Raw genomic sequence first — 25,730 nt, 5'->3', positions numbered from 1 at the left:
CAACTCTTCGTGTACAATATTGAAAAAGTACAGCTATAACGTCTCCTATTTGGCTTCTCTTCAGTACAACTTTTGCGACCATACCCCAGAGATTTGGGATTTTTTGCCAACCATCAATTCCTTTTCGTGTTAGGTGAGTAGATATTTGTTGAAAATTTAATCTGCTGAGTTGTATTTTTTTCTGCTGTTGTTGGGCTCTGACCAAGTCACAGATCACAGTTAGATTGATTATCTATCTTGGAGGACAAATTTTTTTCCTTAATTGACTTTTAGACCAAAATATGTGCGTTTATGCAATTGGATTTCATTACACATTTTGCACCGTTTGACTTTTCCATGCACCTGGTTTTCCTGCACATTCAACTTTAATGTGGTTTGTGGCCATAAATCAGATGTGAGGGGCTCAGAAAAACACAGATAAAACCAAGAGAGTTACAATTGTTCCTGTTAGATCTCAGAACGAGCTCACTGACTGATTTTCAGTTAGAGGTCGGACACTATCTCTTGTTAGTGCCGTTTTCTTCACACGCTGACCAGCACTTCTGTCCATACAATGGCTGCAGGTGGAGGAACATTTGACCAGACCTGTCCTCAGCCTCCTCCAAGAGAAAAACACCTGAGCGTTTTTTTTTTGTTTTTTTTTCGTTATGAGACTGATTAAAGGACAGTTTTTGTAACAAATGTCTAAAGCTTGATGGCAATTTTTATTTCTTTCAATTAAAATGAGTCGGACACAAAACCATTCCTTACCGGACTGAAGGGAGAGGTGTTTAACCCTAATGAACCTCTATGGAGGGAAAACAAGTGGAGAGGAGGAAGATACCACTACTGCTCTGGAGGCAAGCGAGGGGACTGGTGGGAGTATGGTGGATGAGGGAGAATCTTTGCCAAATAAAACATATTTTTATGTCAATGAGAAGTGAACAGTAATGCCAGTTCCACAAAATAGCTGCTCAAACAAAAAGTTTATTAATTGTCTTACTATTCTTATAGAAGAGCATTCCATAGTAGTGCTTTAAAGCGGTCTAGGTTACATTTCTTCATCAGGAAGGCTTTATGCTCCTTCTTCCACTTATCCTCAGTGTCCAGAACCAGCATCCCTCTGGCATATCTCCCATGAAGCTCTACACTCACGGCACATTTCACATGTTCTGTGATAATATTTTCCTCAATTACTGCCGCTATAGCGTACGAGTCATAAGAGACAAAATAGTGTTTCTGGGGCCACTTTGCTGTGATCTTCTTCATAAACTTGGCTTTTTCTGTGTTCTGGTTTACCCAGTTTTTGAAATATTCCTGAAACAAAAAAATGTTTTGGACACAGCACATATGGTTTTACACACAACTCTTTATGCAATGGCTAAAACAAAAAAGGTAAAAATTACAAGTGTTTTATCTTTTTAGATCATGAACAACCTTCTGCTACATGATGGACCAGTATTTTTCCTGCATTTGAAATAATAAAAAAAGGATGACTAGGTGCCCTGCCTCTCCATCATACCTTAATATCCGCGATCCGATGACTTATTTTTTTTAAAAAGTGGATTTTTCTGAAATATTTAAATGAGCTATGGCCCCAGAATTTATTTTTAATGAAAGGGGGAGTTACCAGTGTGAGTCATGTAGATCAGGCGATCAGACTGTCAGTCATTAAATTTCTTAGACTGGTAAAGCCCCTTTTCATATATCTCTGGAGGCAGATTCTCAGTCTGGCCCATAAATCTTAACAGCGTATTTACATATTAAGAAACACGTAGATTTCTCTGGAAATCTGACCGCAGATATCAATGTATCATGTTATTCCACTTTATATGACCTACATACCTATGTAGACTACTTAGGAGGTTGACCCTATAGACAGTCCCTTTTAAAGGCACTCTGTTAGCACAGAATGACTGTTCAATAGTGTTGAGCATTCCGATACTGAAATATCGGGTATCGGCCGATATTCGCGGTATCGGAATTCCGATACTTAATTCCGATACTTTTACAATATCGAATACCGGAATCGGAAGTTCCCATAATGCCTGCGCTCTGCAGTGTCTCTGAAGGATGACAAGCTGGATGGCAGCACTCAGCTGAGATCCAGCCTGTCATCAGAATGCCATCCCAGCGTGGGAGAATTCTCCTGATCGTTTAAAAGCCGGCGGGCGGTAAAAAGCCGCCGGCTTTTAAACAATCACACAGCCCCATACTGCTTCCCCGCAGCCTACCACCCCGATCCTCCGCTCCCCTCGCCACCTCCCATCCCGATCGTAAGTTAGGACCGGGCGGGGAGCGCAGCACCAAGGAGCGGGGAGCGAAGGACCCGGGCGGGGAAGCCGGCAGTGAAAAGACTTCACCGCCGGCTTTCCCGTTCTGTGCTGCACTTTCCCGCCGGTTATTTCAAATGAACAGCTGAGGTATCAGGTGATGCTGATCAGCTGTTTATTTGAAGTCGCCGCGGTGCCCTCAGAGGGTTCACGTGAGTTCATGCTTGACTGCATTGCATGAACTCACATGAACTTTCCCACGGCCGCACAGTTCAGCCTCACCTCCCAGACGATCAGCCCGTCATGATTGGTGTGTGTGGGTGTCTGTGCGGGGTGTCTGTGCGTGTGTCTGCGAGTGTGTGCGGGGTGTCTGTGCGATGTCTGCGGGTGTGTGCGCGGTGTCTGCGAGTGTGTGCGGTGTCTGTGCGATGTCTGCGGGTGTGTGCGTGCAGGCAGACATAGGCCGATGTGACACTACTACTCCCATGGGCCTATGTCTGTCCCCCGTCCACTCGTGCCAGCAGGATCAGCTCGATGGGAGCAGTAGTTCCCATCAGCCTGATCCTGCTATTTAAATTGCCCTACTGTGTCCCCAATAAATTTTAAATACATGTCATTGGTGGCCAGTGGTTGCCTACAATAAATTAGCTTATACATTACCTGTCCCCGCCGATCGCCACCTAAAATAAAGTAAAAAATAAAAAACTACACCTATACTCACCTACACACCTAATTCCCCGAAGCCATCGATCTCCTGTAATAAAATATAAAATAATAAACCACAACCTTATCCTTACCCCTCCGTAGTAGTCCACGAGTGTCCCACGATGATCTCCAGTTTAGAGCAGCCACATAGAATGTGACCGCTCTGAACCGCTGCCGCCGCTAGAATGACGGGCCGTAAAGCAGCCCCGTCATTGCATAAGCGGGTTCACCGGAGTTCAGGCAGCGCTGCTCCGGTTAGCTCCTTTACGGCCCTGCTGTATCGTGAGAAATTCCCACGGTACAGCAGTGCCGTAAAGGAGGTCTCCGGAGCTGCGCTGCCTGAATGCACTCCGGTGACCTCAGTCAGTGGCTCCCGCTGCCGGGAGCGGACGTGTTCCCGGCAGTGTGAGCTTACAGCAGCTGTGCACAGCTGTCACCATCTCCAGATGTGACAGCTGTGCATGGGAGATCAGCGCAGGAACGTGGACAGGTAACTATTTTTTTTTAGTAAACTAAGAATTAAATAAAATTGTGTGTTTTATTTCAAATAAATTATTTTTTTCTGGGTGTAGTGTGTTTTTTCTTTTTAACACTTTGTAGGTTAGTAATGGGGGTGTCTTATAGACGCCCATCATTACTAACCAGGGCTTCATGGCAGCTGGCGCTGACATGAACCCCACCACTATTACCCCCTGCCACCGCACCAGGGCAGCGTGGAAGAGCGAGGCTAAGTGCCAGAGTTGGCGCATCCTATGGATGCGCCATTTCTGGGGCGGCTGACGGCTGGTGTTTCTAGCCTGGGAGGGGGCCAATATTCATGGCACCCTTCCTGGGCTATTAATATCAGCCCCCAGCTGTCCGCCTAGCCTTTGCTAGCTATTAAATAGGGGGTACCCCACGTCATTTTTTTGGGGGTCCCCCCCCATTTTAATAGCTATTAAAGGCTAGGTATTCAGCTGGGGGCTGATATTAGTAGCCTGGGAAGCTCTGTGGGTATTACCCACTTCCCAGGCTTCAAACATCTGCCCCAGCCGTCTGCTTAACCTCCGCTAGAGCCTAAAATTATGGGGGATCCCACGCCAATTTTTTTTTAAATAAATCCTTTATTTTAACACATTTGAGGAGTTAATAAAGATGCAGTCCCTAAATTATTATTTATTTTTTAATAAATTTTTCCCAAAAATCTTGACGTGGGCTTTGCCATATTTTTGTATGCCAGCCAGGTACAGCATCCAGCTTCTATGAACGCGCCATTTTCCGGGGTGGCTGCGGACTGCAATTTGCACTGGGGGGGGGGGCAGAAAGCTTGGGCCTCCCTGAGCTGCAGATTCCATCCCCCAGCTGCCTAGTTGTACCTGGCTGGACACACAAATAGGGCGAAGCCCCACGTATTTTTTTTTTAAATTATTTCATGAAATTCATGAAATAATAAAGAAAAAAAGGGCTTCCCTATATTGTTGTGTCCGGCCAGGTACAAATAGGCAGCTGGTGGTTGGGGGCAGCCCGTTCCTGCCTGCTGTACCTGGCTGGACACAAATATAGTGCGAAGCCCCACGTCAATTTTTTTTTAATTATTTCAGGAAATTCATGAAATAATTAAAAAAAAATTGATGTGGGGCTTCGCCCTATATTTGTGTCCAGCCAGGTACAGCAGGCAGGAACGGGCTGCCCCCAACCACCAGCTGCCTATTTGTACCTGGCCGGACACAACAATATAGGGAAGCCCTTTTTTTCTTTATTATTTCATGAATTTCATGAAATAATTTAAAAAAAAAATACGTGGGGCTTCGCCCTATTTTTGTGTCCAGCCAGGTACAACTAGGCAGATGGGGGCTGGAATCCGCAGCGCAGGGAGGCCCAAGCTTTCTGGGCCCCACCAGCTGCAAATTGCAGTCCGCAGCCACCCCGGAAAATGGCGCGTTCATAGAAGCGCCATCTTCTGGCGCTGTACCCAACTCATCCAGGGCCCTGGTGCGGTGGCTCACTGGGTAATAAAGGGGTTAAGGCCAGCTTGGCCTTATCAGCTGGCCCTAAGCCCGAAATTCATGGGGTCACGCCAATATTAGACATGACCACCATGAATTTCTAGTAAAGTATTTAAAAAAAACACAACACCCAGAAAAAAGTCCTTTAATTGAAATAAACAGACAATTCTTTATTGTTCTAAATTAAACTCTACTTACAATCACGCCCATTCCAGCTGAAGCCAACGATCTCCTGCAATAAAAGTAAAATAATAAAGCAACCTCATCCTTACCTTTCCATGGTTCCCACGACAGCTTCAGCTCTGCTACATCGAGATGACAGGCTGGACCGCAGCAGAACGCTGCCATCCAGCCTGTCATCCCGCAGACACTGAGAAGCGCAGGCATTTTTGCGCTCCTCAGTGTCTCTCTGTGACGGCATAAAGATGAGCCGAGGTCATGTCCAATGAACTCGGCTCACCTCATGCACGTCACTGACAGCGTGGGAAAATTCTCCTGCACTCAGCGCTTCAGCGTGAGAATTTTCCCACGCTGTCAGTGACGTGAATGAGGTGAGGTCATGTCCAATGAATTCAGCTCACCTCATGCACGTCACTGACAGCGTGGGAAAATTCTCACGCTGAAGCGCTGAGTGCAGGAGAATTCTCCCACGCTGTCAGTGACGTGCATGAGGTGAGCTGAGTTCATTGGACATGAACTCGGCTCATCTGGATGCAGTCACAGAGAGACACTGAGGAGCGCAAGCATGCCTGCGCTTCTCAGTGTCTGCGGGATGACAGGCTGGATGGCAGCGTTCTGCTGCGGTCCAGCCTGTCATCTCGATGTAGCAGAACTGAAGCTGTCCTGGGAACCATGGAAAGGTAAGGATGAGGTTGCTTTATTATTTTTCTTTTATTGCAGGAGATCGTTGGCTTCAGCTGGAATGGGCGTGATGGTAAGTAGAGTTTAATTTAGAACAATAAAGAATTGTGTGTTTATTTCAATTAAAGGACTTTATTCTGGGTGTTTGTGGTTTTTTTTTTAACTTTGACTATGGGGTTAGTAATGGGGGTGTCTTATAGACGCCTCTCCATTACTAACCTGGGCTTGATGTCAGCTGGCATTATAAGCTGACATCAACCCCAGCCCTATTACCCCACTGCCACCGCTACAGGGCAGTGGGAAGAGCGAGGCTAAGTGCCAGAATTGGCGCATCCTATGGATGCGCCATTTCTGGGGCGGCTGACGGCTGGTATTTCTAGCCTGGGAGGGGGCCAATATTCATGGCACCCTTCCTGGGCTATTAATGTCAGCCCCCAGCTGTCTGCCTAGCCTTTGCTAGCTATTAAATTAGGGGGGACCCCACGTCATTTTTTTGAGGGGGTCCCCCATTTTAATAGCTAGTAAAGGCTAGGTATTCAGCTGGGGGCTGATATTAGTAGCCTGGGAAGCTCCGTGGGTATTACCCCCCTTCCCAGGCTTCAAACATCTGCCCCAGCCGTCTGCTTAACCTCCGCTAGAGACTAAAATTAAGGGGAACCCCACGCCAATTTTTTTTAAAATAAATCCTTTAATTTAACACTAAATGACAAGTACAGTAAGCAACACTGTCACTGTACTTTATATATATGTGACTGACATGTTTCTATCTATCTAATCTATGTGTGAAGCTCTATTCTGTCTGTTATAAATTGCCGGGTACCGCTGCTGAATTGCCGGCCGGCTTTTTTAAAGAGACGGTGCATGAAAACACAATTATTTTTTTAAATAAATCCTTTACACTAAATGACAAGTACAGTAACCAACACTGTCACTGTACTTCATATATATGTGACTGACATGTTTCTATCTATCTAATCTATGTGTGAAGCTCTATTCTTTCTGTTCTAAATTGTCGGGTACCGGTGTATGCCGCTGATGAATTGCCGGCTTTTCATGTAATACATTCTACATTATTCTTAGTTGTTTTACTTCATGTAGAATTAACCTACAAGGAAAGAAAGGGTTTATTTTCATTCCGATATTTGTATCCCATTGACTTGCATTGGTTTCCGGTATCGGAATCGGCGATATCCGATACTTTTTGGGTATCGGTCCGATCCAATCCGATACGATATTTCCTGATATCGGAAGGTATCGCTCAACACTACTGTTCAAACAAGTACAGGCACTGGGAGCATCATGGTGTGGCCGAACATTTAACTACACCTTCCCACCTGCTTATTTTCACTCTGTCTCCAGCACCCCCCTTCATTGACAGTTCTGACTTCATTGATCCAGAGAAGAGCAAAGATCGATTGAAAACAAGTATGTGGGAAGATGCACTTAAATATTTGGCTACGTCATGATGCCACGAGTGCCTGTATTAGATTTCCAGGTGCAGAATTCTACGAGCCTGGCCCTGCAGCTTTTTTGTCCTTTTGCCCCTTCAATAATGATATAGTCCTTCCTGTGCCTCCCCTTCCATAATAGTTACAAGAAGTCTCCACAGCCTTCACTGTATTAGCAGCAGCACCCACTATTGGTGTATCCCACCTCTCAGTAGTTAGAGCCACCATTCCATCAAATTCGGTTGACCTCCATCATAGCTACTTATGAACTATAGGCCAAGATTATAGATAGCTATGATACCTAGGCAGCCATCACTCTAAACAGTAATACAAATATTCCAATAATGAGGGCAGTGTAAAAAAAAAAATAAAAAAACAAAACACAACCCTCTGGTGAAAATTTTGGAATCGCTTAGATTATTTACTTCACAGCCGACACATAAATCAGAAATATGACACAAAACAATGCGTGTTCAATAGCTGAAATTCTGGTTTTGTAATTCCTACTGCAAACAAATGACAGTGTATTATTCCATTTAGTGGCAGGTGGAAAGCATTATGTTATCACATTGTGGTGTTTGTTTTAGAAATGCAAATTACAAATGTAAAAATACAAATTAGGCCTCATTTATACAGTCTTAATGCAGGCACATTTCAGCACCTTATGACTGCACTCCCTGACCCAACTGCAGTTTTTTTTTCAACTAAATCCAGACAAAGATAGTAATCTATGATGTACTGTAGTTAGTTCGGATCAGTCTAGAAATCAGACCTGGACTTACAGTATGGACTTAATGTGGATGTTAAAATGCATTATAAGTGCTTGAATGAGGCCTTAGCATTTTTTCAAACAAGCGTATGTGTGTGGTCCATGGTGTCCATTATAGCCAGGGTGTTGAAACGTTAATAAAAACTAATCACATCATTTCAATATACCCCAAAAGGGTACTACCAAAAATACAACTTGTCTCAGAAAAACAAGCCTTCATCCAGCTGTATTGATAAAAATAAATAAATGTCTTCAAAATGTAACAAGATAATGAAAAATGTCTTGGACCTTAAAGAGACTTTTCACTGTATGTTTCCTCCTCCAATTGATGCTGCACTGATTCTGGAGCAGTTTTTCTTTTTATTCTGTGCTCCTGCATTCCAGAGTAATAAAGTTATGCCACTTGGTAAATAATATGCACATTTTTCCTTCAATCAATTGGGCATGTACCACAGATCTTCTCTGTGGGCTCAGTACTGTATTGTTTTGTCAGTCTCCTAGGATAAAAAGCAGACACCCGTAGAGAAGTTCTATGGTATACACCCAGTTGTTTGGAGGGACTTTGAAACTATGAAATGGAAGGGCACAAAAAAAAGTTTTTCGTTTTTGTCAACAGGATGCAAAGGCAAAATGAAGAACAGAAGAGAAATCTAAATCAATATTTGGGGTGACTACCCATGAAAATATCAATTCTAAGAACACTTACACACAGTTTGTGTTGGAACTTGGTAGGGAGGTTGTTGCAAATATCTTGGAGAGCTAACCACAGATCTTCTGGAGATATAGGCTTGCCCAAATCTTTCTGTATCGTAATGTAATCCCACACAGACTCGATAATTTCGAGATCGGGGCTCATATCAGCACTTCCAAAATTCTAGAAGAATTGATGTTGATTTGAATGCAAAGGATGATCACACCAATTACTGTTTTGATATAGAGTTCTCTTTTGTTCATTCACTTTGCATTTTGCTCATTTAATAAAAATAAACTATTAATACTTCTAATTTTGAAAACATTCTAAAGTCTCATTCAGATGACCATGCAAATCGGTCCATAATTGGACCCCAATGCACGGACTGGCCGCGGCTTTCCAACCCGACCGTGACAGCCTCATTTTAATATATGGAGCTGTCTTGCTCTGGTCGGGAGAGCCATGGCCAGTCCGTGCATCAGTGCGTGCTTGGACCGATTGGTACAGACGTCTGAATGAGCTTTTAGTTTGCAGCATTTTTTTCCCACATCTGCCTACAGCTTTTGCATACTACGGTATGTGCAAACCATGTGCTATCATTTTTCTCTCTATGCACAGTAGCGGGATGGCAACTGGACACAGCCACTTATGAATACTAGCCCCCACCTACTGTATCCTCACCCAACCCTTGTAGACTGTGAGCCCTCGTAGGCAGGGTCCTCGCTCCTCCTGTACCAGTCGCCGTCACGTTTTGTTAAAAATCACTGTAATTGATTTTGTATGTATACCCCTTCTCACATGTAAAGCGCCATGGAATAATTGGCGCTATAATAATTAATAATAATAATAATACTGCCGGAGGCAAACAGTGATTTTATGAAAACAAGTGTAACACTGCTGGAATCAGGCCTCTATCACTACTTTGACGCTGTCAGATAGGATAGTGTAAGCTTGGTGACAGAGTCCCTTTAAGCATGTGGTATTGAGGGGTTAAACAGTTTTGTGTCACATCTGTGATTTGTGTGTTTTTAGATTCTGGATGAGCATCCTTTGTGTGTTGATTCCATAAATGTTGCCCCCTCAGATGGAGGTACTCATGATAGTTAAAGAAGCACTTCTCCCATCAAAGTTATATCCTCTTAATATATTGCAGTCATCATATTATATTGCACTGTGCACTAACAATTGCTCAGATTACCCTTATAGCCAGTAAATTCTTCTCTTTTCTCTGCTCTGTGTAGAAACAAGAAGTCTATTTCCCCCACATAAATCATTCTCCTCTTCAACTCCAGACCCAGCTGCTTCCTACTCCGCCCTGCCAGAGACTTTTGCAGTGACTCATGACTCATGCAGCGAAAATATACTTCCTGTTTCTATACAGAGCTTAGAAGGATTCCGCTAGTCAGTTTTTAATCACGTGATGACATAGACTTAATGGAAAAGAGAAGAATTAGCTGGATACAAGGACAAAATGAGCAATTGTAAGTACACAGTGCTACATAATATGATTGCAATATGTTAAGAGGATAAAAACTTTGAGTGTGCTTCCTTAATTACCCCCATTCTTCAACCTACAAATATAGATGACTTGTGAAGAGATACCATCCGTTGCTGGGTTCAAGGGTTTGTCATGTGCCCACATTTATAAATAGAGCACAACATACCAAAAAAAAAAAAATGAATATAATAATAATACCATGGTAAGGCAGTTTTCACGGGTGAACTCCAGAGCAGCAATGAACATAGGACAGGTAAACTCATTTATTACAATATAGGCAGCTTCTGGGTCCAGATAGAAGTTAAATTCTGCACAAGTTGTCCTGTTCCCTCTACCTGGAACACAATAAAAAGGAGCATTTTCTTATAAAATGTAATGTCTGATTTTGTTTGTACATAGACCTTATACATTGTGTTGATGAATATGTTGGCATTTATTTATGAATAAATATTTAGCATTATTAAAGTAAAACATAGCAGGCACGGGCAAAGTGTCTGATTTTCGCTGTTCATGTCACAAACATGGCTGAAAAGAATTCAACCTCTACGTTTTGGGCAAAAATGGCAAGAAGTCTACACTGTATGTGATGGTTGAAAATAATGATTTTTGTATTTTATTTTTTATTTTCCATGTCATTATCTTTCTTTTCTGGGGAGAGTACTTGGATGTCACCTTATTATCATTATAGAGAAAGCCGAAGTAAATAGATTCAGGGTTCCTTAATCAGCTAAACAAAAAGCAGAAAAAAAACCTCTAAAATATTCTGTATTAAATATAGTATTCAAATTCAAAATAATTATAACACACACAAACATTAAATTGATAAGACACCAGGGGAGTACTGCAAGGTACCTAAAGGGCAAGGTCCCTCAAAAAAGCAAGGTCTGGGCTGGGATGTGGCACTAACACTAACACATAACCCTCTATCTCCATCTTATCTGGCTGGCTCCCTTCTCTCTAGTCATCAGGGCCTTATGGGGAGTAATAAGATCAGCAGACGAGTGGGAGCACCAATTAAAAAATTAGGGTGTTAAACCTCAGCTGACAGGCAGTGGTGACTATAGGGGCATATGTAGGCTTCAGATAGCCACTTTTGTTTTCCCTCCTACACCTATCTGACCTTGCTTTTTATCTCTGATACTACTCCAATCAGTGCTGAGGAAATATCGTGCTTAATGATCCCCCGAGACATACATATATACATTTATTTATCTATGGCAAACTGATATACATCTTTTTCTCTTATCATGCCAAACTGAGGGTATAGGGACTACCAGGGACCAATAGGGTCAGCCGACGTGGACTGGGGGCGCCATCTTGACTACACATTAGGGTGCCAACCTCCACTGACAGGCAGGGGTAATAATAGGTTGCCATTTAGGGACCTTGCAGTACTGCCCTTGTATCTTATCAATTTAATGTTTGTGTGTGTTATAATTATTTTGAATTTTAATACAATATTTAATAAAGAATATTTTTTCTGCTTTTGTTTAACTTATTATCATTACAGCCAGAATTGCAATGAAAGGTAACACATCTATTATACAGCTGGAAACCGATAAGATAGAATCCATTTTTAACAATAGGTAATAGAGACAGCTCGTCTCCAACACCTTCTTGCACTGCTCTGTGACCTATACACGTGTACAAAACTCTTCCAATGAGTCTTCTCCAGACAGCAATTTTGATTTGTCCATATGGATGCTGTAAAGTAGATCACAGATCAGGTCAGCAGCTCAGACAAGATGGTCACCCTCATAATCATATACAGAAAATATCTGCATATATCTGAAAATACCTAATCTCCCCCCCTACCTATCTAGAAGTTTTCATTTACTGTATCTTGTGGAAAGGTAATAATTACTTGTAGTTGTAATCCCCCTTCAAAGACTGTATGGGCAGAAGTTTTAAAATCTATTTGGTCCATGGTTTAGAATTAACATTTTGCTAGTTAGTAGATATGAGCAAATGGATTCACAGGACTGTAAATCGTCCAAACACCCTCTGAAGACTAGTCTAATGTTGTTGTATAGATTTGTTGTTTTATGTGATATAGTCTTGTGATTTTACATTCACTAGCTTGCAGCAGCTTGTTAGCCTAGGATATTGTTAACACTTAATGCCAGCCCAGGTGGGGAGGAGTTACTGGGGCATTATTTACAGGAAGCTAGTTTCTTTTAGGCAGTTATGGTTGAGCTATTGAAGTAGCAAAAAGAATCATAGAGTTACAGGCCACAAGTGGAAAGTGTGCTGCGATAAAGAATCGAAGGGTTAAAGCATATTACTGCATTACAGAAGCCAGATGCTATCTAACGGCCAGAGTACAGAGACAGGAAAGGAAGTCACAGTGACACACATTACCTGTGTGAGTAATATACAGAGCAGATTCTTCACTGACCGTAAGTACCTGCAGTGGCATAATTGGAGCTGACAGAGATGTGATTCCTGTAGGCATCTAGTGAGGAGAACGTAAGATCCCCATTCCATCCTACAAATTCCCACAAAGCTCAAGCACTCAGGGGTATGGTAGTAGGGTGTTCAGGCATATCAAATCATTCCCCTACAGGATCATAGTCCAGTGGCCATGTTGGGCCTACTAATCAGAAGAGGTGCTTGGTATGCTAGCAGGTCGGAGGTGGTTTGCAGGGATTCAGTCTGGTAGCCACAGACTACTGAAATGGCTGCTGGACCAGGTCCTGCGAATCGAAAACTAATCTCCAGTTGTTAATATTATGTATTATAAACATGTTTTAATAATAAATTTTTATCTGTAGTCTAAGGGGTTCCAAAATAAAAACCTGATTTTCAGAATTGAAATAAGTGATTCAGAGGGTATTGTAAACATGACATGGTTGAATGTTTTTTTCCAAAATCGTCACTTACATATATTGGGTCTATTTTGTGTAATGCATTTTTCAATAATCTTACTTTTATTAGAAGATTCCTGTTCACACTGCATTGTCATTTCCAATTGACTACCCAATCTGTTTTACAACAGATATCAACAATGGCCTTGTGGACCTTCTTGACTAATAATAGAGTCAGATGGGGTTCCATCATGTCCATTTTTTTGACTGGAAGAATATTCATGCATACAGTGCTATTCTTCTTGTCAAATCTGATGGAAATAGTGACAGAGGCTCCGATGCTTATGTTGTTTCCACCCTTGTCCTAGATTTGCAGCATATTATAACAAATACTAAAAATCACTGTTATATTAGTTTTTTTCAGTAAGTAAAGTCTAATACCTTCTATGTTTCCTCCCATTATGCACAGTTTATTCAGCTTCTTTGGAAGGCTTGGATCCATTTTGACTGCCAGGGCCAGATTAGTCAAGGGTCCTAATGCTACCAGATTTATCTTAATATGTCAGAGGAAAAAAGAAACACATTAATATGATGTGACAAATTCAGAACTTTAGGGGTGTTAATCTGGTCATACACAGCAAAATTTATTGTCAAAGCCAGTTGAAGATTGGGTACTATTGATTAAGTTAAGGAGTCGGAATTGATCTAATGTTCACTCCAATAATTTGAACATTTTTGTGTTGTTCTGATTTTGATTAAATGAATTATCAATATGTTCTGGCCTTAGAAGTATGTAAAATCCAAGTTTTATTTGATAAAGGATAAAAAACATGTATCTCCTGGCAATTGAGTTGAGATTGCAATGACTAAGGACCCTATGGTCTGAAACGTGTCTGCCCAGGAATCCCCCCTCCTTCCTCACGGGGTTGTGACATATTGCTGAGAGATGCATGGTTTTTAATCTTTATCTAATAAAACTTGGATTTTACATACTTCTGAGGCTGGATCTATGCTGCTATCGATTGGTTTTCCTGCTGCACTGCTGGTGTTTAGGGTTGAGCGAGTATGTTCTGTCCAAGTATGCTCGGGCCGAGCTTCAAGTATTTACAGCTGCTCAGTGATATGGTTGAATCGCTCCCGTGTGCATGATTTGCAACTGTTTGACAGCTTTATTACATGAGAGGAATGTGTAAGAAATAGACATTTCTCACATGTATTAAAACTGTCAAACAGTTGCAAATCATGCACACGGGAGCGATTTAACCTTATCACCGAGCAGCTATAAATACTCGGAGCTCGGCCCGAGCATACTCGGCGAAAGGGTTAATAGAACATACTTGCTCAACACTACTGGTGTTCCATGCCTTGGATTCTATAATGGGTGAGCTGACTTAAATCCCTTTTTTTCTTGTTCTAAACCATCATATTGCTCATCACTGATTTGATTTTTAAAAACAAAGAAAAAGAAAATCATAGAAATACTAAAAATGTATTGAAAGTTACATTAAAATACAAACAATTTATCAACTTGGCTCAAAAGTTAGAGGACTCCCCTAAATGGGTTACCCCTATTCACAGTCCCAATTATGGCTTATGTGTATGTCTGACTGGTCCTTTGCCCTGGATCCCCAACCCTATTAGCCAGAGCCACTACAGAGAGCATTTCCCACTCCGCGAGACCATGTACAGCAGTTCCTCAAGTTACAATGCCTCAGATTACAATATTTTCAGCCTACAATGGCTCAGGAAGGCCACTGTAACTTAAAACTACATTCAACATATAATGCCATAGGTGGCCTATCTGCAGTACATGTGATTGGAAGATTCAGCCAACCAGCATTGGGCATTTCACTGGTAAAACAGTATTACTGAAGCATGCACTGATTGGCTGTCTATTAGCACCATTCTGCACTACAATACTAAATGTTCTGCTCCTCTCCTGTGTGCATTTTGCTTACTCTTTACACTTCATTTTTTTCTTATTTTCAATTGACATTTTACTAAATTACAAGGTTTCCAAAGAGTTTTTGGTCTCAAACGACCAACAAGTTACGTTGATCGTCCTAATATGAAATAATGTTGTAATTTGAGGGACCACAGTTCTGCATTCTTGTAAAATTACATTTCCAGACGAACTTCTTAGACTACGTATTTTAGGCTGCTGTCAATGGCTCTACTGGGGCCTATTCCTGAAACCTGAAAAAAGGGATTTGGACCTACCAGATGACTGGTCCATTAACTTTAAGTATGCCGAATGAGTAGAGAAAAATGTAGTAGTGATTAAGGACCACAGAAACACATTGCCTTATCTTTTTATGGGTTCCCTCTATGCCTCATGGAGTACTGCTGTGTGAACTGTTCCTGATTTTATCTTTAGTAGAATAAAATCCCTTTTTTTATGGACAAAGTGATGCTGGTCTCTTTCTGTACTTTATGCCGACGGAGTAACTGTGTGCTCTGTCAGATGTTATTTTTGTACATATACTGGTATTTAAGTGGGCTCCAACACTGCGTTTTGGTGCCCTCCTCAAGTAGACAAATACGGACAAAAATGATGTCCCACAGAGCATACAGTGACTCCATCTACATCATTTAAAGTCAATGGCCCAATCAGTGCAAAAGGCCAAAACCAGGGTTCTGTGTTTCAGATGTAAGTCCTCATGGAGCCACTGGTAGTAGCCTAAAACATAACAAGGACATAGCTTTATGATCTTCAGTGCACACATACTAAACACTTATATATTTATGCCATGCTACTTACTTGACCCTCATACTGATTAACGATCCTTATCAGAGCATGCACCGCATCTTCCTTCTGCAAGTATTCTAGTCCTGGGCTATTTGGATCTTCTACATCTCCCAAGCCATCGCCTCCAAAATGGGAATACTGAGGATTGATCTCTCCCAAAAGTGAATTAGGTGCACCACGAAACACTGGGATCTTAGAATTAATCAAATATATAGACAGTAATATAAAAATGTGAGTTTTCCCATCCAGACTAATACATTACAACCAATCTTGCCTATTCAAATGAATAGTGAAAGTAATGTTACCCGATAATTCTGCAATCACCTTCCCCATATTGCAAATATTTTTTATTCGTTTTTTTTTATAATTTTCACAAGATCATTAAATTCAGTATACACTGTATTCGAGGACAAAATGTTGTGTTCAATTGTCTTGTGTTTAAAAATCCTTGTTTCACTAAAGCCAGTAAGGATATTTAAATAAAAAGTGATATTTAAAAAACTAAAAACAAAATACAAACAATGCAAAAATGTAATTTTTTTAAAAATACATGTAACACAAAAACCATATTTAAACAATAGGGCATTTTCTGACTATAGCTTCCCTTTAATTAATCTGTACTGTACGTGTTTTTCACAGACCCATTGTCACCAATTCATCAAAGCTTTCATGGCAGAATTCTGGTGTAAAAGCTTTGAAAAGTCGCAAAATTTAAGTACAACTGGGAGCTGCACCTAAATTTGCGACTTTTGGTGTTTTAACGTATATTTCTCACAGATCCGCCAAAATGGCGGAGCTGGGGCGGGACGGGGGCAGGACAACTTGTCTAATTCATGATAAGCTGTGGTGTTCTGTATGCCAGAAACCTCACTAACCCTGATTGGCATGAGATTTCTGGAGTAGCGCACGGATTCGCACACCACTCGTCAGACACTCCTGATTCATGAAGAGTTGTGCACCACTTCATGAATCAGGAGTGTCTGACTCCAGCACGCCCCTTCATCAAGAACAACTGCGGTCATGATGAATAGGGCCCATTGGTGTTATTTTTAGTTTAATTTTTTATTTGAGGAGCGATGGTGAATGTGAAAAGGCCAATAGAAAAAAAAAACAGAACAATTACTGCAAAAACTGACATCTGTATACGACCCTATTCCTGTCTCAGACATTAAAGACATGACGATAACCCTTTAAGGAAACAGCAACATTTTAAATAGCCCCCATGGGTATGGTGTCCCCATGATTACACTGCAGTGCAAGGTACTGCGACAAGGTTTGCAGTCATGGGAATCCTGACATAAAAGCTATTCTTTGTTATAACTGATGCACACTCTACTCTACACTTTCCATCCGAGGGCCCTAATGACAAGTAAAAGTTTAACTCCACCCTAATTACCTCCATTCTGTTACACACTTGAAGGACTCGCAGGACATTCTTACAGACATGATCAATGGTTGTGTTTCCAAAGCAGCATGTTATTCCTAGTACTTCAACCTCTGGTGCAGCCAGAGCCATCATCAAAGCCTGAGCATCATCCACTCCACAATCCACATCCACTAGCAATAGCTTCTTTGCCATTCCTCTGTAATAGAGACAATATTACATAACAGTTTTACATGGTATCCAAAGTATTGCCGATCCATAATACATTATCTCCCAAGATAAATGACTCATTCTGTAAACTGCCTGCAGCAAGTCAACAAAGGTGGAGCATTGCTCTACAAGAAGGATTGCTTCAATAGTAGCAAGATTTTGTGCTTTTCATACTGTCATTTTTTGCACTAGATATTGTAAAATATTTGCAAATTATAAAGGAATTCTAGTCTTTGATAAATTACATTAAAACAGGCTGGACCAGGGCTGGCAGAACAGTAGGACTAGTAGTGGATTTTGTTGAGGAGAAACAAACAGTCAATGCAATGAGCTGCAGTATAACTAAACACTTTTGAATAGATCATAAACCATATGGACTTCATTCCAAAAGCCCAGAACAATGGGGAGGATCCCTTATAAAAACACATGGTAGGGAACCTACCAGCAGATAGCACTGCACATGCCCAGGGAGGCAGGGGTAACAGCCGCCACCTCTGCTAATCTCGTGGCTGTGTCCATCGTTACTGCTGCCTCCCTGGGCAAGAGCAGTGCACCGATAAAGCTGGGGTGAGTATGCCCGGCCTACTGGGCTTTGTCCGTGAAGCACAGGAGCTGGCAGTTGAGACGGATGGATGTTTTGGAAGAGAGTCAGACTATCTCCAGGATGAGATCTGAGTTTTTTGTCCAAGTTTCTGTTAAAAGAGGTAATAGTTATATTTCATAAATCCTTGATCCTCTTCCATATTTGAAGCGAATTCTTGTGTGCACTGATACCTCCAAATCTGTAGGAAAAGGAGGAGGTTCTCTGAGATGCAGTGCAAACACTAACAAAAATTGTGAAGCTGGAATAGATTCTACCTTATGGTTATTCTAGGTGATCTCCACCCATGGGAAGAGGTTGAGCAGTTTGTATTGCTGTGGGGGAAGAAAAGTGACCAAAATCTGATTTATGCATGCATTCCACCTGGACTTTGGATGGTAGCTAGAACCTCTAGTAACTTCAAAATCTATGTCAGAATCTAAAAAAAGTTAACTGAACCCCTCTGTCACACACAGTGTTCTTAGGAAACCTGTGAAAATGGAAAATATGCTTTATAAAATGGAAGACAAATGAATTAGAGAAAAAGACCAGATATTTGGATAAAATATGCTATTTTCAAGAAACTGTCTATAACCATATGACTGTGCGGTATATTATATTGGAATGGATTCTTATTTGAGCACCCTACTAGTGAGTGCTGCGCAGCCTTATTTTTACATATGACTGTGCGACCAGCGCAATTTTGGCAATAGAAGCATAGGTCAATGGAAATTCTGGATTAGGTAAAATGAGTATCGATCTAGCCAGGGCTGTGGAGTCGGTAAGCCAAACCTCCGACTCCTTAATTTCCATGACACTGACTCCAACTCCCTCATACATGGCTCATGTTTAAGTGATAAATTTACTGTAGCACAGATTCATCTCAGCTAAAAGTCTAGACCCTTAGATCAGGAATAGGACAGACATTTATAGGACATTTCATAACTTTCCCAAATTCTTATGAAAAAATATTCCCCACTAACTGCATTGAACTACTGTACCCAATTTATTATATATTTTCGGAGTCGGTCCACTTTATACCGACTCCCACTTCACCAAAATGGGCTCCGACTCCACAGCCCTGAATCTAGCAGGTCTTTGATGTAAACGTTTGTTTTGGGCACAGAAGGGACAAACTGCAATAAAGTTTTTGATCTCTCAAAATAGAGAAGTCCACCAGTAATGACTAGATAAGAAGTTCAAGGTCTTACATAACCCAGGAATGCCAGCAATTTTGGAGAAGTGACCCCACATGAAAATCTGTTTTCTCAAATTTGACGTAACAAAAATCCTTCAGCAGGAAACAATTTTAAGCATGACAGAAGCTGCAAGCAAAATGCAAGGTTCAATAATGTATCGTATCGTTCAATAATGTATACGTTATTGTTTGATAACTTTTTAAATCGACAGCAAAGTGAGAGCGGAATAAAAAAAACAAATGTGCTTGGAGAGAATTCAATCATTGAGGAATCTGGAGGACAAGAAATACTTGATGCAGATCAAATAATGTTGAATCCCCTCCCAACAGATACCTCCACATAATTTTATGATTAGAAGTTTTATGTCACTGATGCTGTAATAGCACTTAGTGGGGGAAAATACCTTTGAGAAAAAGCTACCGGATAGAGACCTACCCTTACACTTTTTGGAGGAGACCTGCCCACATCTCACAGATAAAGTGCTCACCTCCAAGAAACATTTAAAGGCAGTGGAATAACAGCTTGGGTCCCAATGCAAAATCTCCAGCAAAGCCCATAAATATCAGGGGTCTTTAATAATATTGGTCTTCTCTATGGGCCAAAGTGACCATTTGGTGTGAGTGCCATCCCTTCACCCACTATACTTATGCCTCGATTTAGAGGGGTTAGGTTGATGAAGAGCTGAGGAAAAGGCATGCTTTACTTTCAAGAAGGCACCTTCCTTCTCTTGAGTCCAGTCTTCAGGATAAGGGCTCGTGTGCACGATCGATTTTCTCGTATGAGTGCCATACGTGGTTTTCATGACTAGCACTCGTACGTATGATATTCTATGGGGCTGTGCACATATTCAATTTTTTTCAGACGTGTCCGATTTTGACCCGAGGGGTGGATCAAAATAGTCAATGCTAGTCTATTGGTCCGTGCAAGTCTGGACCAATTTTCACGGACTGACAGAATGGAAAAGCTGGAGATGTCACTCTGATCAAACACTGATCAGACTAATTGGACCGCTTTTCTTGGATGTGGTGAAATCGGTAGTGTGAACCTACCTTTAAAAGGCTTTTCACTCCTGATATTCACTGGCCGCAGCAGTGACTAACAGTTCAGTGGTGGGCTGCAGGAATTACGTGTCTGTTTAGAAAAAGTAGCAAGTATATAGTAAAGTGGGGGACCAGAGTAACTATGGGGGATCAGTAAGGTAAACATAGTTTATTTTATTATGCTAAAGTATACTGGATGGTTTCTGAAAACATTTCAGGGGTGGACAACCATTAACTCTCTTTCTGGTGAAAGCAATAATGGGTGCCACCAAAGATGGAAAATGGAATAAATTAGCAAAGCGTAAAAAAATGCTGTATGGTTTTTAGACCCTGGGCATGAAACCACTTGAGGGATGGTTTGCAGTGGTTTTTGAAATGAGGGTGGTTTAGATAAACACGATTAAATTTTCAGAATTTCCGCTTTGCTGTTATAATCAATCAGGCTGGCAAGGAAATGAGTTCAACCAAGGAGAAATGTACGGTACTTCACAACCAACTACTAGTATGCACAAGCGGAGGGCACTATCTAATCAATGGGATCCACATGCAGAATGCCACAAAGAGACTGAAAATAAGCAAGAAGAAGAAGCATGCTAATATGTAGTGGTCACCATATGCAAAAGATATATGAAAAAATGTGCCCGATAAAATGTGGCGGCACGCGTAGGGCAGTTTGTTTGCTCATCCACATCCACTTGTGACTTTTTTTCCTCCTTACTTGACTATGTCTTTATGATTTTATAGGGCACTTTGGTCAGTGTAACTGCCTGTCCAGCTGAGACCGTCCTGCATTTGGCGGGCCTCTGATGGGTATGTGTTGCTTTGGCCTTGTTGTGCACAGACATGCATCTACATTTGCATTAGTTTTGCAGGTCTGTGCTCATCCATCTGGCATTAAGTTACCGTTGTTGCCCCATAACTACAGCATTTATTGGTTTGTTTATTTAGTGTGGGGAGTTTAGTATCATAAGAATCTTTGATCATCAGAAACAACATATGTATATTCTCTGTATCATTCATATATATTTTGCCTGTATAGCCTGATGTTGGATGGGCTACCCCCCAGTGTGGTTTTTACTTGTGTTTTAACATTTTTTGGTTTTGTTCTGTGACATACACTTAATAAAATGTATAAATTTTTCGTATATCTTTTGCATATGGTGATCACTGCATATTAGCATGCTTCTTCTTCTTGCTTATTTTTGCTTCACAACCAACTAACTTATCTTTTGTATTATCTGCGAGTAAAGTTAAAATCTACCATCTACAAAAATAATATTTACCTGTAGATATTGTGGTAATTTGCAGGTAAATAACATTTTAATCACGTCTGGCTACCTTATTAGAACAGCGGCTACCAGGAGAAAATGAAGGCAGAGCTGAATACAAGAGTTGCGCATGTGCTGTTATGATTTAGCCTCTGCCCGCAATAGGGCAGAGCATAGTGCGCAGTCGCGATCCGGCGATTGCTCGCGCAGGTGCGAGATTTTGCTCGGCTATGTTGACGACACAGAAGGAGTTATCCACGTTAATTATAGCAGGAGGACGGCTATCGGCAGCCGGGAGGATGGATGGAGACCGCAGAAACCATGCCCATCGGACCGGACTGACGGGTTTAACATACAGTGCAAGAGAACTTCAAACGTTTTTTGGGGGGTTATACAGGGCGAGTCAGGGGGTTATGTAACCATTGATGGACTGCAGAACGTGCGCTGATTAAAGTAATAGTTTTAGTTGACACAGGACAAAACCGGTGACAGGTTCCCTTTAAGTGTACTGGGTCAAACACTGCTCAGGTAGGCGGTTGGTTGTCGCACTCCTGCACAGCGGCCCACTGGGGATTTCACCTGCTCTTCTGTGGGACAGTCCAAGCCTAAGAAGGGGTGTGGGGTATCAACATATTAAGCAATATCTAGCAATAGATTTTGTCTTGAAGTACATGTACTACAGGCCAGAGCTGGCGCAGAGTGTTTGTCTATTTAGCACCAAAGATATATCTTATTATGTGGGGGACAGTGCACTAGCAGAATTTGCACTTTCTACACAAATCTGGCAAGTATCCCTTTTTACAAAGTAGAATGGTCTTCATGACTATTATTGCAGAAATAGAATATCTGATTAGCTTGTGACTAGAGCTGAGGATTTCTGTGCCACATAGGATTGGTGTCTTGCACTGGCGTAAGGAACTCACCTGCTTTTATGCCCCCTTGTCATGTAATATGAGCACTATACCAAAAGTAGTTTCCGTGTTTACAAGTAAAACCTCTAATTGCAATTGCTAAAGCTAGAGCACCTCCTAGTGGTAACTGTTTGTTACTGACGAATGCATTACAGGGTGCAGATACTTTTCACTCAATAACTCACTGCTTTTATTATATATTGCTGGGCTGCTATTTTTCTAACAATGGGTAAGAGTGCAATATTATGACTCAATGTACTGTTTTATAGTTTGATGTTCTGACACGATATATATACCATTTTGCATAGACAATAAATTATTTACTGGGTTAGACTGTTGTGTGCTGCACTTAAAAACTATCCCATTTGGGAACAAGCACTGTTGCACTTTTTCCATTGTGGCATCCACTTTTCAATAATAATATTAATATATACATGCTGCCTAGCTTTGGTGCTGGGTTGTCCTTTCTTATGTAATTTGTCCTTAAAGGGGTTGTCCATTACTTTAGATTACCCCCCAATGTATCCCCCCGGGGCCCCTAAGGAATTTTGTAACAACCTTCTGTTGCAGTTACTGCCTGTGAGCGGCGCTATCACTGGCCGCTCACAGGCATCACGTGACCCCCGGCTGCAGCCGGCTCTGACATCCGCTGATGTCACGACAAGTGCTGGCAGGAGCCGGGGGTCTTCGTCTTCCACATTCCAGGTGGATGCCAGGCTGTGGGTGGGGTTACCCCCCGCGTCACACCCGGCATCCACCGTGCGCTCTGCCTTTCCCCATTCATTGGGAAAGTGCGCGGTGGATGCCGGGTGTGACGCGGGGGGTAACCCCACCCACAAGAGGAAGGGGGCCAAGATGGTGGACATTATTACTGGAAGGGGACCAGAACTGGTGACTTTATTACGGCATAGGGGCCAGGATGGGAAACATTATTCCAAGGGCCAATTAAATCTGAACAGCATGCTGGTGGGGCCCAGGTCCATATTTTGCACTGTGGCCCATAGGACTCTAGTTATGCCACTGGTGTTTATAGTGTTACACTGTGTTATATGTGGTGCTACATAGGACTGCAGGTAACATCTTTTATATTATTTATACTGAGAGAGTTGTCACTGTGTTATTGCGGTTATCTGTGGTGTTACATAGGACTGCAGCAAGGCAGCAGTAGGTGGAATTTTAAATAACCGGGACACTACATCATTCCCTAGGTGAGCAATACCATTTTTTATTTTTTTCTTCCTCCTTATATAGGATTACACTATTGTGGGTGCTTTCGCCACTGCTTGTACTACCCTGTGATGTTATTTTTATTTTATTTTTTGGGGGGAGAAGATGGTGGCAAAATTTGTGTCTTGGAGCTTGGGCCCCGATCCTTTCTGACCCTAGTAACGCCCCTAATGTGAACTGTAAAATGATAATTATAGTCATAATAATGTACACAAGGTTCTTTATGTTTAAGAAAAAAAAAAAGATCACATTTTTTTACGGACTGTATAGGAATTTCCGCAAGGTTCGCAAACCAAGGTGAAATATTCCTGTTAATATGAGGTCTTAAGCTAAGTCTACATGGTGTCATGTGTCACTTTGCGATTTTGCACTTACGGTAATTATGCCCTATAGTGTCGCACTGCGACCTGTGTCACAGCGTTGCAAATGTTGCCTGATGTGGTGCAAGTTGCATGCAACTCATTTGCCATTGACTTTAATGTAAGTAATAGTGTTCACATTTTTTCTCTAGAAAGTAATAATGCCTTGTGTGCCCCTCTGACATTTATAATACCCTGAGTGCCCATATAAAGTAATGATGCCTCCTAAGTGCCCACTTAACATTTAATATTCTCCTCTGAGTGCCCCGAAAGGTTATAATTCAACTATTGCCCCAACAGACCCTCTATAAACATTATGATGGCCCCCATAGCTACCCTTTATACAGTATGATGTTTCCAATAGCTCCCTATATGCAGCATTATGTCCCCCTTCAGCTTCCCTTTATACAATATGATGTCCACCAAACCTCTTCATATAGAGTATGATGTCCCCAACAGCTCTCAATATACAGTAAGATGTCCCCAAGCTCCCTATTTACAGTATAATATCCCCACAGTTCCCCTATATACAATATAATGTTCCCATAACTCCGCTATATACAGTATCATGGGTACCATAGCCCCGCTATCTACAGTATGGGACACACAGTTCCCTTTATACAGTATAAAGACCCACACAGCCTCCTATTTACAATATGCTGGCCCCCACAGCCCACCACAAACAGTATGTCACCCACAGCCCCTATATACGGTATGGGGCCACCATAGCCCCCTGTATACATGTTAATTTCCCCACGGCTCCCTATACACAGTATGAAGCCCCTACAGCCAATTATAAAAAGTTGGATATCCCTCCATAGAACTCTATATACAGTATAGGGCCCACAACCCCTTTCATACCAGTATAATGTCTGCCTGGCTCCCTATGCACAATATGGACCCCCATAGCTCCTCTAAACAAAGTATGATGTCCCCCACAGCCCCCTATAAACAAGTACAGGGCCATTACAGCTCCCCACATAGAGTATAGGACCCATATACAGTACGGGAATCCCACAGTTCCCTATATAGAATATGGGGCTCCCCAGGCTGCTATATACAGTATAGTGTCCCCACATTCCTCTACAAGTACTGACTTATACAATAAAAAATAAAACCTATGTACCCACCTCTCTCTGGATCAGCTTGCACATTCAGCATTCGAGCATCAAGGTGCCAACATGACGGTGTCATCACACCACCTGTGCCAGGACGCTACCATCCTATTTGTGCTTTTGGTGTTTGGTAGGCTGCAGTTATAAAGCAACCTGTGGCTTACAGAACGGCCAGAAGTAATGCAGGGAGACCATGTCCCTCTGCTCTACTGCTGATATAGTTGTAAGTGGTGGTTGCTCTACGTGGACCCCTCCATGAGTTGGCGCATTGTAAATAAGAAAATATTATTATATTAATAAATGAACATACAGACCTCTCAGACCAGAATGTAGCATATGTAAGGCAGGAAAGGATTCTCAGCAAGAAGTCTGGTATATAGTGTGTGGAAATGGCAGGATAATGAGTATGCATGTGAACCTGAGATCACTTCCTTTATGTTCGAACCTTTAATCATTAATGGTTATCACATAATAATTGACAGTAAAATAACAGGAAGGTCACATGACACGAAATATGAATGTGTTACACATTTACAGAAGATTGTTATAAATCAGTAAACTCCTTACTAAGGAACACTTCTTAGTCTGCACTTTAATGCTGCAACCTTACTAGTTCAATGGACAAAGGTGGGATTTAAACCCAAGACCCAAGTGCTGCAATGCTAACCATTG

The 25,730-nt window shown here is 41.7% G+C and overlaps 1 protein-coding gene across 3 annotated transcripts; it reads right to left on the bottom strand.

The window, feature by feature from the left end:
- Positions 1–948: 948 nt before the first annotated feature.
- LOC141208287 (uncharacterized) lies at positions 949–25,508 on the bottom strand. Of its 3 annotated transcripts, XM_073664545.1 has the most exons (7): positions 22,370–22,397; positions 20,188–20,269; positions 17,162–17,348; positions 15,778–15,957; positions 13,458–13,569; positions 10,408–10,544; positions 949–1,296 (listed from the first exon to the last, which is right to left on the bottom strand). In XM_073664545.1, exons 3-7 carry the CDS (start codon positions 17,342–17,344, stop codon positions 988–990), a joined length of 921 nt encoding a protein of 306 aa, XP_073520646.1. In that variant the 5' UTR covers positions 17,345–17,348; positions 20,188–20,269; positions 22,370–22,397; the 3' UTR covers positions 949–987. The 3 variants fall into 3 exon arrangements, with proteins under 3 accessions (XP_073520646.1, XP_073520644.1, XP_073520645.1); XM_073664543.1 differs by lacking the exons at positions 20,188–20,269; positions 22,370–22,397 and adding an exon at positions 25,373–25,508; XM_073664544.1 differs by lacking the exon at positions 20,188–20,269 and having other exon boundaries at positions 22,370–22,472.
- Between the last annotated feature and the right edge of the window lie 222 nt (positions 25,509–25,730).

This window comes from Phyllobates terribilis, unplaced genomic scaffold, assembly GCF_046119375.1.
Source record: "Phyllobates terribilis strain yellow unplaced genomic scaffold, ASM4611937v1 Scaffold_2__4_contigs__length_985480577, whole genome shotgun sequence".
NCBI classification, from domain to species: domain Eukaryota; kingdom Metazoa; phylum Chordata; class Amphibia; order Anura; family Dendrobatidae; genus Phyllobates; species Phyllobates terribilis.
This window is presented reverse-complemented; position numbering and strand designations above follow the sequence as displayed.